Here is a 12,499-nt window from a genome sequence, read left to right on the forward strand (position 1 = left end):
ATGATATGAAGTTTAATAGCAATATCTTTTACCATGATATGTTCCAACACCTGGACTCCCACAGTACTATGTGTCCGATCATTCTAAAGCATCTAATTGATGAATATGTGGTTGTGTTTTCCTTATATCTATGACCCTTTGTTTTCTAAGATAATATGCTCAGTACCTTCTTAACAATAACTTTCATTCAGTAGCTTGTTAGATATGGTCATGGTTGTTGTTGAATGTTTCCTTACTTTTGTTGCTACAGATAGTAAATTTGCACACAAATAAAGTTGCCCGAATTCTTGGAAAAGTGGAGAATAATGACAGGTTTTTAAGAATTGCTTTATATCAAGGTGACAAGAGTAACAAAAAAGTTCGGAAGATTCCTGCAGCTGCAGCAAATGTCAATGAAACCAAAGAACCTTTGACAGATCCTACACTTCTGTGTTGTGCTTTCAAAAAACATCGAATCTATTTGTTCAGGTACTAAAATCAAGATTTGGCAAATTGACTAAATATTTGCTTATGTAAATGAGCCATCAACAAATATTATCAGTGTCCATTAGTTGATTATGTTTGCTAAGAGAAACTGAAAGTGAAGCTGTGAAATCCGGTAAACTGGGTGATTGAGTAGCTGGTGGCTGAATTATATTCCTACATCGATACATTTGTAATTTGCATTTTTTGTTCTGGGGTTTTGGGATGAAACAGGCCTTGTGCTAAAACATGAATTTTGTTTTTTTATAATGAAAATACTGTAATAACATGAAGAATGTTATGGAATTATCTTCTTTTGTTATTAATTTTTAGTTAATTTAACTCCTTGATTGTGACTTGTAAAATCTTTCTTACGTTGGCTGTATCTTAAACAGCCGAAGAGAGCCTGAAGAACCTGAAGATGCAACCAAAGGAAGGGATGTTTTTAATGAAAAGCCGCCACCTGAGGAGCTTTTAGCAGTATCTGATATAGGAAACGCTGTCACAACATCCCTTCCTGATAGCGTGGTAAGGTCTCTTGTCAAATTAATGTGTTGACGAGAGTAATTTGTATCTACATCCATACTATACAGTAACAACTTATTTTCGGCATAGCATTTGATATTTCCTTAGTAGTTCTAGATATTCAATTCATTTGCTTGTGCTTAGATAAGGTAATTTATGTAGTAAGTTTCCTGAATGATGAGTTGAATATTGAACTCACATAAGGCTCCAATTCCCTTTCTGTATGGCATGATGATGTTATGGATTGTGATTATATATTCCATGATGGCATCATGGATGCAAGAATAGCATGTCATGTCCATCCAATGCCTAACAGCATTTTTTATGTTGTCAGGTTTTGCACACATCTCTTGGTGATATTCACATGAGACTGTACCCAGAAGAATGCCCGAAAACTGTGGAGAACTTTACAACTCATTGTAGAAATGGATATTATGACAATCTCATCTTCCACCGTGTAATTAAGGGATTCATGATACAGACAGGAGATCCTTTGGGAGATGGCACTGGTGGGCAGTCTATATGGGGATGGGAATTTGAAGATGAGTTTCACAAAAGGTAATATCTTATCTCTATAGAAGTCAGCGGTTCTGTATAATCTTCTTTGTTATTACTATTTACTACAAGGTATTGCATCTTTTATTCTTGTCATGCTTATTTTTATTTATTTCGACAGTAATATCTCCCCTTGGATCATTTTAATTTGTTTATTTTGATATAAAACCAAAATTTGAGATGGCTGGAAGTAGTAATCTTTGATTTGAAGACATCTTCCAATTTTGAAGTGTAATCTGTACGGTCCACCCCAACTATGATACTTCATGGTTGAATTACAATGAAAATACTACTGAAACCAAATAGTGAAACCTTGACCATTGAACCCATACCATTTATTCAAAGTTCAGTGAAGTATGTATAATGACATAAATTAGATTTGATGCTTGGAATGGTGCCTTTTAACAATTAGATCTTTTGGAACATATAGAATTATCTAGCTGTCCATGCTGCTGAGCAGTTGAAGTGCTGTTACTTCATATCCAATAATTCTATTTTAATATCCTGAATGGTCTCCTGATTTCCTAGTCTATGCTTAGTTGTATATGTATGAGCTGATTGACATCAATTATGAAGTTTCATGCTACAGCTTGTTGCTTTTCGTATGCACTGTAATAGCTTGAACCCCTAAAAGTCTTTTCTAAGACAGTGCTAAATTTTGAACAAAGATATTAAAAAATAACAAATGCATTCTTTCCTATGATAATCCAAGCTACAACACTTCTAGACTAGTCAACATGTCTGCCCAATCAATTGACGAGCATATCAGGGTCAACTTCATATATGATTGTTTTGTCTAGTAGGTTTCCAGAATATTATGACTCACTCTATCTTAAAGTAAGCTCTTAATGAATTGGTGCCAAATTCTTAGCTGAAGTAATTTTTTCCTAGAGAAGCAAAATCAGGAATTAAAACTAAGTTGATGGGTGTGAAGACCTGCAATGCTGGCTACGGAATTTGAGCTCGGTAGTGGAAAAATATACATTGAGATATCCTTGTCCTTTCATAAAAACAAGACTAGGAGGAACAGGGATAAGTTTGGTGCAGAGAATGCATGAATATTTAGGCATAGATTTAAGTCCAAAAAGGGCAAGAAAGATTCCTAGGGGAAATATACTGATGGGGTATCAGGAAACCTTATAGGCTACTGGATGGGAAGTGAGACCTGCACTATTAGGTACACAATTTTAGCTTATGCAGTTCAATTCCTAGGTGAAAGAATGATTTGACTAAGAGGAAGAAGGTTATATAGATATGGGTACTTGCATTTCATTTTTAAGCATGAATTTCGACTCAAAAGACAAAAATTTACATTATGCCGGCTAGAAAACACCAGCCCTTACACATTTTTCTTTTCCTAATTAAATATGTTACTAAGTCAGAAAGGTGGTTTAAAATGATTTTATGGGTCCAGTTAGAGTAATTTTTGGTCCTTACTAACTAATTAGTAATTTTTATAGCTTCTTTTTGGCCCTTACTAACTAATGAGTACATGATTACAGAGCTTTGGGATGATAACAAACTCTTTTTTCCCATTTGCTGTCTTGTTCAATCACTTAATTGTGTCTTCTTCAACTGTTAATTATGAATCCAGCACACATCATATCATGATGCAGTTTTCATGGAATCATGTTTTGCAAACTTGAAATGGTTCGGCTGTACATCTCACAAGACAGTCCTGCCATGGAAGAGTTCTTAGGTCCGGGTCAAAGAGTTATAGCAATAAACTTCAATACGAATAGTGAGATGGGATTTATAGATGTCTTCCATTTCAAAGGCTGGACTATGTTGAAATAAGTGACGCTTGCTATTAATGTTACTTTATGTTTACATCTATGTTCTCAATCTTGCAAGCTTATTCTTTTATTCATTTTGAGTACTGCTGTCAATTGCATTCTTACCTCTATGTTTTTGTTTTATAGTAATTCTATTTTGTTGATTACACTGGTCATAATAACTTATATTGAAGATGTCATTCACATACCCAGTTGATGAATGTTTTCCTGCTTGCAGCTTGAGGCATGACAGACCTTTCACAGTATCAATGGCAAATGCTGGACCAAATACAAATGGTTCTCAGTTTTTTATTACCACTGTGGCCACACCATGGCTTGACAATAAGCATACTGTTTTTGGCAGAGTTGTAAAGGGGATGGATGTTGTTCAGGTACAAATTTTGTGCAGTATCTTAGAAAAGTCTCCCCCCCCCAACCCACATTTGCTGACTGTTTGAATCTGATGTTAAATAAGCAGGGAATAGAGAAGGTCAAGACAGATAAGAATGACAAGCCATATCAGGATGTCAAGATCTTAAATGTTACTGTTCCCAATTCCTAGACTTCATGCTCTTTCCCATTGACTGATGGTATGTGTTTCTCCAAGTCTGTAGTTTGAAATCTTGGCTTGTGAACCTATGTCACAAGATATTCCAATATTTTTCAATTTTGTATATGGTCATAGTTTATATACTCGGGTGATGCACACAATGTAAACTTGTCATGGTTTATTTCTTTGTTGGTCAAGCTTAAGGATTTCCATTGGTAGTTGCACTGGTCAGAAAGTTGTTCCGGTACCAAATAGTTATCAGGTTCTTGTTTATATGTCCATTCTAACGAAAGGAGCATCACAGAATCTCATTATCATGTGTTGATGTTTGTCATGTTAATGCTTACATGGATTCAAAGCAATATTTTCTTCCCACACCATGATATTTCAATAAATGAGAAGGGTGCTAGTGTACAACTTGCTTCTGGGATGACATGAGATCAGTTCCTGATGGTTGTATATGGTGTTAATTTGCCTTCGGTGGCTTTGTCCATGTCATTTGGCTTATCAAAGTACTTTAATGTCAATGACATACTCTCTTTTCTGAAGGAGTGGCAAGTTTCGACTAGGACAGGCCAGCACACCCCCCCCCCCCCCCCAACAAAAAAAAAAAAACCCACCACCAAGTGCGGAATAAATGGATTGGTTGATGTTTTTCTTTTATAATTGGTTGGGTATGAGTTAGCATAGGCCAACCTAATTATAAATGGGTAGGGTAATCCAATGGGTCACCATAGGTTGAATAAACCTTTAAAATGCATCTCCAAGCCTCCAAGATACTAGTAGTGGCGCGATGGGCTATAATCTAGTTAAAGATTGTTTCGGATGATTAGTAAAGCTGCATAATTAACGGTTACATGAGAATAAAGAACACCGTAAATATGAAGTGACAACATGTTTAAGATTAATTTTGTTTTCTTTTCCATTGCTATCTCACATTGTTTGGATGCCAACCCTAAATCCCCTGTTTTTGGTCATATTTTATTTTCATTTACTAACATATGCAACTGACAGGGGAAATACTATTGCTCTGGCAGGTGGCTATGGGTCCATCAAAATAAATGGGTTAGGTATGGATTTGTACTTCTCGACCCTATTATAAATGGTTTGGTTGACTTGGTTCTAGGTTGAAGGTTTTCTTGACCTGACCCGACACAAGCCTGAACAATTGCTACCTGTAGTTTGAAGTGCAGCATAATTTGATTGACATATATCTAACTCCAGCCTGGTGGATATCTAACTCTATGGCAGATCCTTGACATCTTTTTTTCTTTTTTTTTCCCTGAATTGTTTTGGGGAAGGGCTACATTTGGCAGTATAATCTGTGTATGATTTGTATTCTTCATAAAATAGACTATAAAATTCTCACTGGTGAATTAAGTCATTTGAAAGCAGGAAGTATAGACACTCCATGCTGGTCACGGCCATATTTGTATGAAGTGGATAACTGGTACTGTTGGATATGGACTTGATAAGTGTCAAATACGGCAAATAAACATCATGATTTTTTTTAATTAAAATGATTTTTGATCTTTCTGGCATATGCCAAGATACTTTTGGACTCGTGGGTACTTGTACGATACTATAGAGCTGCTAGTGGTCTATTTGGCTCAGGCTAAGTATGTGTTGGACCTGGATCTCCCGATAAAATAAATCAAAATTTGGCTTGCTTTCCTCCTATCCCATGCCCTAATTGCCTGTTCCCTAATTGAGAGAAGGGTGGAGAGAGGAAGAGAAGAATGAGAGTGAAGCAGTGCTTGCTGACAGATGCCAGCCCCCCTCTTTTTGCTTTCTTCATTCTTCCTGCAAAACCTTCTTGTCACCTCATTCTCCTTGAGGCATGATTGAGACCTCTTTTTTCTCCCTTGGGTGCTGGGTTGTCTTCCCTTGGATCTTCATTAGTCACATGATGGTGAAATATGTGGTGCAGTCAAAGGGTTGAAGAAGCCCAGCAGTTCCCCTTAATCTTAACGTTTGCTGCATTTTTTTTTGGTTATCTTGCGGCATTTTCTTTTAGGACAATTAAATGCTTGCTGCATTTATTTTTTATTAATTTATATATGTTTCATGCTTGTTTTTGCTGTGTTTATTTTTATTTTGTTGCCAAATTCGTTTTATGGGGTAATCAAATGTTTGATGAACATATTATTATTGATTTCTATGTGCTTACTGCATCTATTCTGCTGTTTGGGTAATATATTAACATAGATGTAGTGTGTGTATGTGTTGTCAGTGTATATAGTATATATAATCATATCCTAGCTGAATCATACCTTGTCTTTCAACATTTGACCTACTTTCTATATTATTTATACCTCTTATGGGAAAAAAAGTATACTTATCTCTTTTGAGGGATCAAAATCAACAGTACTCCTCCCCGGAAATCCCAATAGCCGGTCTCTCTCTACAATGAGTATAGTTGAGTGTTTCCTATCTCATCCGTTAGAGAGAGGGATATTTTTTATCCAGGGTAAGGCAACGGGGCCGACTTTCTTTCTATATGAAGATGAAAAAAGGAAAAGGGTCAAACATTTCTTACTTAAGAATATGACTGTATCCTTGTTGTCTATTTGCATTCTATACCCAATCTGTTCTTCCTAGTTTTGATATAATTGAAAAATATCTAGATAAAGAAGATAGGTAGCCATGCCCTGCCTTCCCATGCCTAAATCCCAGGCCATATAATTTGCTGCCATGTGCAAGAAAATCAGGAATAAGAGGGATAATGAGACTCTTCCAGTTACTCAAATAAATAGAGTATATTTCCTAACATACCATCTAAACTGATCTTGTTGGTATCTATTCTTTCCTTGACTTGAGTATTTGTGCTTCGGTACTGCCACTCATAAGTCCCAACTTTGTCGAGTGAACTAGAGAACAAGATGATCAAGGGGTATTAAGGGAAATATAATGCTTTACAAGAGAAACTGGATGTACCTGTTATATAAGGCATGGTAGAGGGGTATGTAGTGTTAGCTGCTAATAAACATGTCTTACTTTGTTGTTGTGGCAAAACTATAAATAGCTTGATGACATATTCATAATTGGTGTTGGAGCCACATGGAAACACAGAACTTATAGTTCTTTCTTTGAATTTGGTGACCGCGTGCTTGAGTCACTAAAAACAAAGCATATTGGGTTTTCTATTTATAGTGGGTGCGAGCTTTAATGTAAAGCATGAGCGTTTTCCCGTTCCTCATAGGGATTCTGTCAAAATGCTGCCACTATGGATATTTAGATGTGAGCACTAAAAGTTCTCTTGTTAGTGGCCACTGGTAACGAAACTGAGAGCTGGTTCATTCTCTCTTGGTAAGTTTGTGGGCCAAAGGTATTTAATGATTATATTCCTCTGACTCAATAATGGAGGATGCTATGATATGCGGGTTTTATGAGGTTTACTAACGGAGATTTCTCTCTAAGGTGGTCGTGGACTCATGGGTGTGGGCTCATGGGTTTCAACTCCAGCATTGCAATAAGGTTTGAATTTGCAAACTAGTTTGCACTGTAGGATGCTGAAGGCTATGGATTAATCGCAGTGGATCCTGGGCTATGGTTTAGTTCCAACTCCTTTAAGAGTAACCTTGGTGTGATGTGATGCATTATTCTTTTCTAGGGTTTATTTATGCTACAGAGAGCCTTTGGATTGTGAGGCTTGCGTGAGTCTTTTTTCCCTTTTTTATTGACTGAAGGGTGGCACCATATGGGCTCTTATTTTGGGATCTTCTGCTCTCACCATGGATGTAGGCAAGTTGCATCTCACTTGTCTCTTTTTCCTTTTATTTTTTTGCTTTGCTTTTTTTTGTTTCTCTTTCTCGTGCCTGTGCATCTTCTGTTTGTAACAACTATACAGGAGGGAGTCTAGACATGGTTACTTAGCATCTATCCTAGATGATAACAAGATTTGCTAAGCTTTGATTCATCACATTTTCAATCCCTTTAAAACTAATTTCTTTCTCCAAAAAATATATAAAAATAGGCCTTTCTTTTTTATTTTTTCGATCATTGGAGATGTGTCAAATGCAATGGCTAAATAATTTTCTATGAATCAATTATCAAGAATTCATTAGACACCACAGATAAATATATTACTCCACACAACATTATCATTGCAATATTAGTAACCTAAGAAATATTCAAGCAAAAATATATTCTCATGAGAATAGGACCCTGGCCAAGTGGATGGTGGCCACTATAGTCCACGGTTGTGTGGCCAACAACCCATGGGAGAAGAAGAAGGCACCTTGTTGGAATGTAGCACACGCACGCACACGCACATATGGAGATAGATAGATAGATAGATAGATAGATAGATAGAGAGAGAGAGAGAGATAGAGATAGAGATAGAGATAGATAGATAGATAGATAGATAGAGAGAGAGAGAGAGAGAGAGAGAGAGAGAGAGAGAGAGATGGTCTACTTAAATCTTAGGTTGGATTTGCATTAGAGAATCTGGATGTTGGTGTTGAGAGAGCTCGATTAAGGCACTTGGGGTCTAAAGTGAGGCTTTCTTGGAGAGAGAAGCTTCATAGGTAAATGCCTTCAAGAATTAGGAGAGAGGAAGTAGAGGCTATGGAGTTATTTTTAACTTGAAAGCGCTTTTTCGTTCTTTTCTTTTACTATTGCATCCACAAGGATTTGGATTTGGTGTGGGTCATATGGTGGGCCATTGGCTTGGATAGCTGATTTGGGTGGGACATCAAGGGAGTACATGATTGAAAGTAGGGAGATGCCTCGATCCAACTGAAGGGTGCACAAAGGGATGGTGAGTGGGATCAGAGGATATATACATTTCTCCAAAGCTAGGGTTATGTCCCCTCCTGCTCCTCTCCCCTTGACTAGAATGGCCAAGCCTTTTTCTTACTATAGCTGCACCAATAAGGTTGTTACAGTGCTAGTCAATTACATCTGGTAAATTGATAAGAGTTTTAATGGAAGGGTGGTTCATGATTAAAATTGTTGTAGATCTCAATGAAGCTTTATAGAGCAGTGTTGTGGTGGACAGGCGATCCTAATGAGGGCATATGGAGTGATTTCCCCCAGAGCATGCATGGGAGCAAGCATGATGCTTAACCATTTTATCAAGTCTAATCCTCTTTTGACTAGGCTGGTACTAAATCCTAGGCTGGTGATGGATTCCTTTCACCTGATGTAATTAACATGACTGAGATATGCCTACAGGTCAGGAAATTGAGCTTATGATTTTAAGAGTACCTAAACGCCAATAAATGTTCAATTAAAAGTATCATACACGTTACTGTGTCTTCATAAAGCAGTGTTGTGGAGGGCAGGTAAATAGGCAGTATATTGAGCATTTTTTTTCTTTTATTGATCTAAGGACTCATAGAAGTGAGGATGATTTTTAGGCATAGCATCAAATCCGAAGTGGTGTCCAAAATTTAGAGTAGCATCCACATAACCAGATGGGCAAGGGTATTAGTTGAGTTTGATAGCTTGTTGGCATAACCTTGTTTTAACTTTTGACTTGGGGGACATCAAGACCCAAATAGATGGTGAAGGATCGCTTTCACCCAAAGTCTATAAAATGATGAAATTAGGATTTTGGGAGCACCTAAAATTCACCATAGTGTATGCTTAAAATAATATTATACATGTAACTTTGTCTTTATAAAGCAGTGGTGGTCCACATTTACTAATGAGGGTGTATTGGAGTGGTTTTCTTTACCTCTCATGGGATTGACAATTAAAGCAAGGCATAGGATTGAAGCTGAAATGTTGTCCAAAACTCAGTATTATCAGCTGCTACTTATGAATATCTGCTAGAGGATTGGCAAGGAAAATAATTATATTTGAGAGCTTGTTGGTCTAGCTCTGTTTGACTGTCTAGGGCGGTACTGCATCTGAAGGAGATGGTAATGCAGTGCTTTCACCTAAAATTCAGTACACTTGAGTGACACACACCTAGTGATTAGAAATGACAAGATTAGGAGATGGCTCAGTTTCTGGTTTTGCTGATCTATATATTCTTAATGAAGTCCATTGCTAATACTGAAGTTTTGCATTCTAGGCAATACCATTTTAAGACGTGTCGGCAAAAGTGCTACAGTAAATGGCACTAACTAGAAGCCAACAGAGACTAAACTGCAAAACGGTCAAATACTACATTTCTTGTTAAGTCCAAAAATGAGTGAAGTAAATGTTAAACAACTTGCTGCTAACATATGGATTTTGAATTTATTTCTTCTGGATCATGTTTTATTTTGGTATACAAGCATCTGCCAAGTTGTTAAGTTTTTCTGTTTATTTGTTTTACTATAGGAGACATTTTGAGCCCCACTGAGCTTTTGCTAATTGTAGTAGTCTGCTTGCAACATGGAGGAGGATTATGAAACCGGCTGTGATTTTATGACATGAATCTATCAGCGCCACCCTCAGTATTTTGCGGTAATATCTGATGAATTCTGTCCGGTGGTGGATACATATATGATGCAGAATTCGGCTGATATGATATTAATTACTGGAGAAGTGTGAGGACCTGGGCATTCAGTTGGCATTTTACGAGGCATTTGTTGTTTTTATTAGGGTATTTATCTCTCCTGCTGCATTGTTTCTATGTGTGTTTTCAATCCTGCAGCTATCTTCTCAAATCCACATCTGACACTAGCAAATAGCACATCATTCTGGTGGTAATGTGGAAGGTTCTGCTTGAAGGATGAAATCTTACAAATAAACATGAAAAACATCTTCTATGACAAGCAATTAAATATAATTATTTGTATGACAGTGAAGATTTATCTTTAAAAAAATGTTGTGCAGGGACTTGTGAGGACAAATTTCTGTTAAAATAAAATATTATAATTTTTTATGCTCAGAAAAAAAAATCTGTTAATAATACATTATAATCTAGCCTAGGAATTCATGGTATGTTGAGAATGCTAATTGACATATGAAACCAAGGAACCCAAATGGTTGGTCCGGTGGATTGTTTATTTGTCATGCTCGTGAAAGCTGCATGCTTCGTTCTGATGTTTAGCTGATAATTCTTGAAAATATTTCAGAGGGTATCAGTTAGACCTTGCAGATTCTAGCATCTGGGAGTGGCTATGCTTTGTTTTTGGTATCTACTGCTTGATCCAGGTAAAACGAATCCCTTTAACCTGTTGTAGCCCAACCTCTGGTTGACGACGCTAATCCAAAGCTCAGCAGATGGATTTGGATTGTGATTGTATGGTCATGACAGGCATTGAACATGGCAAATGATATTTAGAATCATCTCTGCATTTTTTTCGTAACTGATGGGTCATCCTTTGCAAAATCCCTATTCTTTTTATTATGATTCTTGAAAAATTAATTAGAAACAGAAATAATTCAGAATGAGGCTCATTATGGATACTTATGTCGAATAAATCAAACAGCAGTTGTCAAGGCATGGTAATAATTTATTTGTCAGAAGGCTGGAGAGAGTTTGAGGAAAACTTGACCGGTTATAAGCATGCTCAAGTCATGGTTGACAAAAAAGGTGCAAGATGATCACAGCAAGTATGGCATTCCTTTGTGATTCATTTGGTCTCTCATAGTTTGGTCTAGAAACACTGGGTGACGTGGTAATTCGGTTCTCATGTAAGTGATTCGGTGAATGATGTGCCTGCTTCATAATTATTTAGAGCTTAAATAAACTACAAGCAAGAATAGACCTTATAAATTATATGTTTGACTTTGCATAATGAACAGGGCTTCATTCATTCAACACAGCAAAAAAAAAAAAAAGAGAACTCTGCATGCGTGTTTAAATCAAGATGACTATGCAGTGCTAGGGCTCTTTTTGTTTGTGTAGTTAGGTGTTCTATTCCTACTTGTGATGAGGTTAGGATGCATAGAACTTGCATTCTAGTTAATGTGTATGCCGGTGTTTTTGTAGGAATCGAGCCAGTTGGCTTGTCTCTCTCCAAAGTTCCATTCTGTGGCCTGCAGGAACCAAAAAAAGAAATCCATGAAGATTTTTCCCCCCCATCCCCCATGATTTGAGCTAGCCTATTGCCGCTGGATTATTCAAATAAGTGTTTAATCTTTTATCTTTTATTTGGTTGAAAAAGCTCGGCAACCGGCCGGAAGGACAGATGTTGATTAGTTGACCTTCAGTTTGAATGAGAAACCAAATAATAGGAAACCTACCTTCAGCATCCGCATTGAAATTTACTTCTCAAACATGGGAAAAACAGTATATCAGGTTGCAATCCCTATTATTCACCCAAATATATCTACAACAAAATTATTTTGAAAACAAATTATGATGGTTGTAATAGGTGTCACCTGCCATTTTAATGAAAATAAAAAAACAAATAAAAGAAAACTAATGATGTAATTTCGTCATATCACTACTAGCTAAAATAAAATAATTTTTTGCAATCCTGACATATAATAAATGGCATCCATCATTCTCATTTATATAATCGCCGTCTTAATCAAAAAACTGATGGCTGATGACTATTATTTAAATTCATTTATTTATTTATTTTCAAAAAGTAATGGTGTTTTGATGCGAGAGTATGAAAGAGAGTGATACAACCAACAGATTTCCTTCCCTTTTTTTATTTTTTATTTTATTTTTTTGTTTGACGTGTTTTACTGGCATCAGGATCCTAGGATCTAAAAGTCAACTAGTAAATGATGCAGA

General features: G+C 36.6%; 1 protein-coding gene across 5 annotated transcripts in view; it reads left to right on the forward strand.

Annotated features, from left to right (window-relative positions):
• Nucleotides 1-10,706, forward strand: part of LOC103715399 (peptidyl-prolyl cis-trans isomerase CYP71) — a 28,449-nt gene extending 17,743 nt beyond the window's left edge. For 2 of the 5 annotated variants that reach the window (XM_008803012.4, XM_008803015.4), the window contains 6 exons: nt 251-468; nt 858-990; nt 1,322-1,545; nt 3,556-3,709; nt 3,796-3,907; nt 10,144-10,706. In XM_008803012.4, the coding sequence (XP_008801234.1) occupies nt 251-468; nt 858-990; nt 1,322-1,545; nt 3,556-3,709; nt 3,796-3,879 (813 nt within the window). In that variant the 3' untranslated portion in view covers nt 3,880-3,907; nt 10,144-10,706. Of the gene's footprint in view, nt 1-250; nt 469-857; nt 991-1,321; nt 1,546-3,555; nt 3,710-3,795; nt 3,908-4,881; nt 4,938-10,143 lie in introns of all 5 variants that reach the window. The other 3 variants (XR_605378.4, XR_605379.4, XM_008803014.4) reach the window with 3 other exon arrangements.
• The last annotated feature ends 1,793 nt before the right edge of the window (nt 10,707-12,499 follow it).

Source organism: Phoenix dactylifera, unplaced genomic scaffold (assembly GCF_009389715.1).
Source record: "Phoenix dactylifera cultivar Barhee BC4 unplaced genomic scaffold, palm_55x_up_171113_PBpolish2nd_filt_p 000112F, whole genome shotgun sequence".
NCBI classification, from domain to species: Eukaryota; Viridiplantae; Streptophyta; class Magnoliopsida; order Arecales; family Arecaceae; genus Phoenix; species Phoenix dactylifera.